A 7,164-nucleotide genomic window follows, 5' to 3' on the forward strand; every position below is an offset into this window, starting at 1 on the left:
CTGCACCAGGCCCAGACTCCAGCGTTGCAACCTCAACCTTGCCTGTTCTTGGGTCCTTGGTTGGAGCCTTCATTGTCTCTTTCTTTGCTTAAATTATGGGTTACCTGCAGTATTTGAAGAGATTATATATAACTTGCATACCATTTGTATTCAAGAAGGCTCACATTCCATTCCCTTATTTTGACTTCTACTGATTGAAGATTTCTTTTTCTTCACTTGTTTTGTAATGTGAGAATTTGAATTCCTTCTTATATTTTGCAATTAAAAATTATGGTTATGCTATACAGATTTTTTCTTTAATCCAAAATCAACATTTCGTAAATTAAACAAGAGTAGGATACAAAAGAATTCCTTAGCTACAAATAAACAAAATATCCCTAACAAGTTCCCTAGTTGCGCCAATCTATCCATATAGATGTGCTTAAGTAAGGCTCCATCAAACTTGGTGATGAGACCTATAATCATTTACAAAGAAACACATTGTTAAACTGAGTATTAGCCACGATCTCAGCATAACCTCTCCCCATTACCGATGCCCACACAGGATCCGTCAGTGTAAGTTTGACAACACCAGCCATCGAACCTGTATGGTTCTAGGGAAAGGCCGATGAAACAAGTTGCCGTAAGAGCAAAATATATACATATTAGATGGATGAAGAATCTTCAATACTTGGATCAAAACCAACCCAGACTTAAGATTCTGTATTGGTTAACTTGTAGGTTATCAAGAAGAAACTACTGCAGGCTTCCTGGTTGTTATTGGTTAATAATTCAATTTATTTGTTTTTTCTTCGAAATAATAAGTTCATGAATTTTAATTATTTTTTTTATAGTTTGTTTGTTTTTTAATAATATGATGTTGAAAACCAAAATTATTGTTAAAAAATATGTAAAATCTCTAAAATATTCTTATATATAATAGCTGATATTGGAATTTAGATATATTTGGTTTACCCTAATAGAATAGTATTAAATGGGAATGAAATAAACAAGTAATAACCATAATGTAGTTTGGTTGGTCGAAATGTAATAAATAAGTCATAAAGTATTGCATTATTTGGTTGATTGAAACATGTTATTTTAAATAATAATGTATTAATATATTTCATATTAAAATGATATAATAATAACATATAATATATTTCATATTTCATATTAAAATGATATAATAATAACATATAATATATTTAATAATATAGAAAAAATATAAAAATATTTAAAATAAATAAAATTTAGAATATATTTAAACTGCTTTCAAAAAACATAAATTTAAAATATAATAATACATATTTTTTAAAGTGAAATCTTATATTTAATAAAAGCAAGCAATTAGTTCTAAAAAAAAACAAGCAATTAATATAAAAGAAACATAATTTAATTTTTAAAAAAGAAAAAGAAAAGGAAATTAACAATCGAGTAAAAGAAATGTCATCCTTCTACTACTAGTGAGTCTGATCATTTTAATTTAGAAAACAAAAATAATCATGGTCGATGAAATCGAGAGTTTTGGACTTTCGTAGTCCTTAAACCCAAGTAACCAAACAGAGACCAGAGAAAAGGACTTAATCTTCAACTTAATAACTTATGAAAACCATTTTTTTTTTCAGATGTTGGCAACAGCCGCCGCCTTCATAGTAGCCCAGAGCATCTTCTTCTTGGCGTCCTCCATTGCTCCAACTTCCTAAAATACATAATCAAATATCTTACCCATTTGACGCGCCATCATCTCTTACCCCTAAAATTGCATAAAATATATAATCAAATATCTTAATTAAAATATGTATCAGAACTCAATGGACATGAGACTCTTACTAGAATTTAGCATTTAGGATTCGAGATTACTCTTACTTTACTCTCACACCCGCCACGGAGCTCAACCCCCAGTTTTTCTGAGGGAGGCCAAAGAGCTCCCCAAAAATGACAGAGAAACCAACCCGAAAACGGTCCAGTGAACCGGCCAGGCACCGTATTTGGGTTAGGGTACATAACAATAATCGAGGCAGGGTAAGCAAAAACAATCTCACCCTGCCCTGTCCTTCCCCTTACCATCCTTCACCACATCCAAAACATTCCAGAAAAAAAAGTAACTTCTCAAGATAAGTGCAAATGAGCTTTCATTTTTTAAGTAACTACAACAAAAGCATCATCCCACGTTTCTTAGAGCATATAACGCAATTTGCATTCATATACTTGAAAAACATGCATTTTTGCATAATTCTCACCACATCCAACTTCAATAAAATCCAGGTGAGACCTACTGCCGCTTCCGTTTTGATTTGTTGGAGGCCTCTTTGCTTTCAACTTTCCTCTTCGCAGCTTCAAATTCTTCTTCAGTGGGTTCAGACTCTGCGTTACTCCCATATTTGGATACCAGTGATGAAAACATGGAATCAAATCGGTCTTTCCTCTCATTTCGACGCTGAGATATAATTGCAAATAGATCTGATTCTGGCTGTTTATTTGATCTGGTAAATAAACAAAAAAAAAAAGAGAGGCACATTTTTACATTATAATCAGCTCACGTAAATGTCTTAAAAATCTATGGGAAAGACCCAGTAAAAAACTCACTTCCCCTTCCTCCTCAACGAACTCGTGGGTGGTTTCATTTCAGATACTTTCTTTGCCCATTTCTTATAGGCTTTGGATTCTTTAAGTTCTCCTACACAGACAAAAAAACAAAGAAAGGTTCATACCAAGAAAAGCTCAAAGAATAATGCATATCCCAGTTTTTGTAATTCCGGACACAATAGTGGAATAATCAATTAGTTCATCCGTTCTTAAACTGAATACAAATTTAGCTCCAGAGACGAGCGAAATAAATCAATTCAGCTCATTTGCTCTTAAACTGCTACATAGCTTTGAAATGTGATCCGTGTTTTGATTATTGTTTGTGAAGATATTAAAAAAATGTCGCTTAGAACTAAAAGCCTAAAGGTCTAACCATAGAGGATCCTGAATGTTCGGTCATCCATTTTTAAATTGAAAAACCTGGGAAAAACTATATGCAAGACTTTAATTATACTTTTCCTTTTCGCCTAAGACTTTAATACTAGAACAGGAGATTTATAAGACAGCTTGTGAAAATAAATTCCCAAAAAAAGCCTCACTGGCTGCTATTGCCTCATCAAGCATGTCCTTGAAACGGTGTGAATCAAGCTTGGGATCTGAACAAAGCATAGAACAGAAGAGCCTGTCAAGGCAAAAAAAAGTATCAGAACTAATCTCAAAAGCCCAAAGGAAAGGAAAACACTCGGCCTCTCTTACTTATTCATATTGCCCTTGAACTTCCTGTAAAGATCAATCAAATCTTTCTTCTCTGAATCAGACCCCCTATAATTTGCTTCAAACTCTTCAATATCAGCATCGGTGACCTGAAACAGATTCAACCAGTGTAAACAAAATGGAACAGAACCCCAAAGTTAAAATGACATAAAGAGAGACAAATGCCGTAACCTTTTTGTACATAGTCCTGAAAAAGCTTTTCAAATTCTCAACAACATCCCCAGCAAGATCCTGATCAACAAAATCACAGGAAACGAATTAGATACAGCATTTTTCACAAAAAAAAAAAAGAAAAAGAAAGAAGATACAGATTTACTTACAGTGTCATCAACGCAACCTGTTTGGTCATAGACAGCCCGTTTCTCTTCGTCACCGAGAATCGATATGACCTTTTGCAACTGCTGAAATTTCTCTTTGGCTTCCTGTATAAGTAAATACAATGCGTTACAAATAGAAGAAAAAGAACCAAATTTTAGCTTCATGTTCTTCCCTTCAACAATTCCACACACAAACAGATATTTGAAGTCTAATTTCAACATACAAATTAACTTCAGTTTTTTACCTCATCACCAGGGTTCTTATCAGGATGAAGTCTCAGTGCCAACTTATAATATGCTTTCTTAATCTCTTGCTGAGATGCTGCTTTTTCGACTCCAAGAATCTGCAAGCAACCAGTCGTTATAGGGTATCTGCTGCTCAAATTTCTAATGGAAATTTCAATGAATAAAATAAACCAAGAATCTAAACAACCACCTTCGAATGAAATTCCAGTATGAACCTATTACATATACATCCAAAGGCAGCCCATATTAAGGGGGGCAAAAGAGAGAACTCTTACTTCACAATCATTGAATCACAGGTAAAAACAACCCAAAACCCTAATTTTCGAAATTAAAATTTTAAAAGAAGAGGGGAAAACCTCATATAAGCTCTTTTCGTTTGAAGAAGAATGATTGCCCTCTTCTTCTTGAACTACTTCATCCTCCTCATCTTCATCGCGTGAAGCCCTAGATTTCTTTCTCTTTCCCATTTTTGCCCAAATTATTTAAAATAAAACAAAAAATTCCTTTCTTTTTTGATTCAGAAACTAAAGAGTGAGGAAGGAATTTTGGTTTATTTAATTTATAGGGTCGGTTTTGGGCTTTGATTCCTTCCCGCCATATGTGTTATAACATTTTCATGTTTGGTATGTAACATAAAGTAAACTAGTTTACAGTCCCTTGTATTAATTAAATTAAATAAAAAAACATTTTTTAAAAAATCAAATCAAATCACAAACCATTGTGTTATCACCAAATTATGTTTATGATTCATCACTTGTAATATTTTAATTTAATATAATTTCACCATTAGTTAATAAAAAGAAGTTTATACTCTTAATTATTTTGATTAAAATGTTATGGTCGAATTTTTCTTTATAATGTTGATCCCAACTTCATATAGAAATATATATATAAATATATATTATTTAGACTAATTAATCTTATTGTAAAAATAAATAATCAAATTATATCAAATTAAACTATAAAGACAAAACCCCAAATGTGAGCATAATAAAATAATCGTAAACTGTAATTTTTTACTATTATCTTATAATGATTAGAAAATACTAATAATAATATAATGATTAAAAACAAGAGATATCATTAATTTAGTTCAAGTAGTTAACACCCTTAATACTTTCTAAGGTTTACATGGATTTTTTAAACACTTATTCTAACTCTTCATGTCAAAAATTTTAAAATTTTGTTAGAATACTATTTTTTTTCCAAAATAATCCACCTCACGAATTCAATCAATGTAGCCAACAATATTAACTATTTGAAATAACTAATACCATTATCAATTATAGATACCAAATAAGTTAGAAATTAAAATATAAAAGTTAAATCTTAAATTTAGATATAATAGAGGGATAAAAAAAAAAAGAGATTTCACCATTGTTCCGTTATGTCAAAAAGAAAAAATATTGGGAAGACATGTCACACATGTCCGCTTATGGTTACTCCATCAACCATGTCATCATTTAATAGTAAAAATTGATGATTTTTTTTTTAAAATGATTAATTTACTCTTTAATGGAATGTATAGAATTAATTTACTATTTTTTTGCATTTAAAAAAAAGGCAAAATATAATTCGATATAATACTTTTACCCCCACTTAATACTTGATAAAAGAGGATAATGCAATTATCAATTTTCCGAGTGACACTGAGTCATGCAATCACCGACTCATTGCTTCTTCTTTTTTTTTTGTATTTTCAATTATATGAATTCTACCCATGGTGTTGGTACAGTTTCGATAGCAAACCGGAACAAAAAACTTTAGGTTTCGTTCCGGTGTAATTTTTAGTCGGTACTAGTTGTATTAATGCGTATCAGTTGATTTCGTCCATATTAACTAAAATAAAGTGTATTGATTGGTACGAAAAAAAATTCTAAAATAAAATTTAAATTTAAATTTAAACTTAAACTTAAACTTTTTATTATTTATCATTTATTTGAAAAATAATAATTTTAAAATATATTTTAACATTGAGAATTTGTTTATAATTTCTTTTGAATTTGTTGAATTATGAATTGTTATATGCATGGTATACGACGATGTTATAGTATGATTTATGGAATAATTTTTTTTTGCTTGTTATTTGTGAAGCTTATAAAAAATATTTTATATAATTGAATAATATATTTTTGGTATCTTAAAATTTACATATGATAAGGTTTGAACTTATACCAACAATATTTTTAAAATCTTTTCTTCACCAATTCAATCAAAACTTTAATTTTTATGAGTCATTTGTTTCATGGGATTATTTAATCTCATTAATTGATATTTGCAAATACCTTAAACATACATATATCAATTTTTTTTAATTAAAATAGTGATAAATCCGAAACGATACATCAAGATACATCAAAATAGACCAGTATAAAAAAAATCATACGTAGACCGTACATTAATTTTACCCAAATTAAAGTTTCAATTAAGAGGATTTTCTTGATTAAGTTTTAAAGTTAAATTCTTCAAATTTTTTATTATAATTTATGTTTTTAGGATTTTTCTAACTATTTTGAACTTCTTTGGTTATATTAAAGAAGAAATATAAAACATCTAAAAACTTCTTAACAGAAAAATAAAAAGAAGTATGGTTGAATCTGTAACCAATCTAGTATTTTGAAATTTAAATTTTATTTTTTTGTTTTTTATTTAAAAAAATTGGCTTCTCTTTCTAATTTTACAGTTAAAGTTAATGATATCAAAAGTAAAATAACTTTTTTTAATCCTTAATATTTATATTTTTTTTTCCAATTTGATTTTTACCCTTTAAAAATACATACAAATTTTAAAATTATCTTTTCATATTTTAAATAAAAAACCTAAAAAAATTAAAAATTATAATTTTTAAAAAATAAATTTTAACAAGATTATAATTTTTTAAAAAATAAAATTTCTTTAAAATTCAGAAATTTAAAAATTTAAAAATATATAAAAAAATTCAAAGATTCAATGATATTTAAACTAGACTACACTAAATCGACCAGTCAGACTGATTGGATCAGGAATCGATTAGGGTATTGATTTAGTGAGGAAAAAAACTATTCACCCGTAAATAGGTACGGACTGGGTGAATCGAGCTACAAATTTGTTTGAACCTATAGTTGAACTTATTTTGAATTGACTTCATCAATTGATTCCCAGATCAGTTCAAAGAAAATAAGTTAATAAAAATAAAAATCAAAATATTAAAAATTAATTTAACTATCAATTCAATTGGTCTTTTCGACCTAATCCAACCAATATGTACAAGTTAGTAGACCAACCAATCTTTAAAGATTTTAAACTTTTTTAGCCCCCAATATGTACAAAATTTTTTGTC

The 7,164-nt window shown here is 29.0% G+C and overlaps 1 protein-coding gene across 2 annotated transcripts; it reads right to left on the reverse strand.

Annotated features, from left to right (window-relative positions):
* Positions 1-1,359: 1,359 nt before the first annotated feature.
* On the reverse strand, positions 1,360-4,494 carry LOC107916598 (chaperone protein dnaJ 6). Of its 2 annotated transcripts, none has more exons than XM_016845892.2 (9): positions 4,202-4,494; positions 3,845-3,943; positions 3,603-3,704; positions 3,454-3,513; positions 3,265-3,371; positions 3,108-3,190; positions 2,569-2,659; positions 2,223-2,465; positions 1,360-1,735 (listed from the first exon to the last, which is right to left on the reverse strand). In XM_016845892.2, the coding sequence occupies exons 1-8, from the start codon at positions 4,310-4,312 to the stop codon at positions 2,255-2,257; spliced, it is 864 nt and encodes a 287-aa protein (XP_016701381.1). In that variant the 5' UTR covers positions 4,313-4,494; the 3' UTR covers positions 1,360-1,735; positions 2,223-2,254. The 2 variants fall into 2 exon arrangements, with proteins under 2 accessions (XP_016701381.1, XP_040967479.1); XM_041111545.1 differs by having other exon boundaries at positions 1,360-1,681; positions 4,202-4,479.
* Between the last annotated feature and the right edge of the window lie 2,670 nt (positions 4,495-7,164).

The sequence above is a fragment of the Gossypium hirsutum genome, chromosome A01, assembly GCF_007990345.1.
Source record: "Gossypium hirsutum isolate 1008001.06 chromosome A01, Gossypium_hirsutum_v2.1, whole genome shotgun sequence".
Classification (NCBI taxonomy): Eukaryota; Viridiplantae; Streptophyta; class Magnoliopsida; order Malvales; family Malvaceae; genus Gossypium; species Gossypium hirsutum.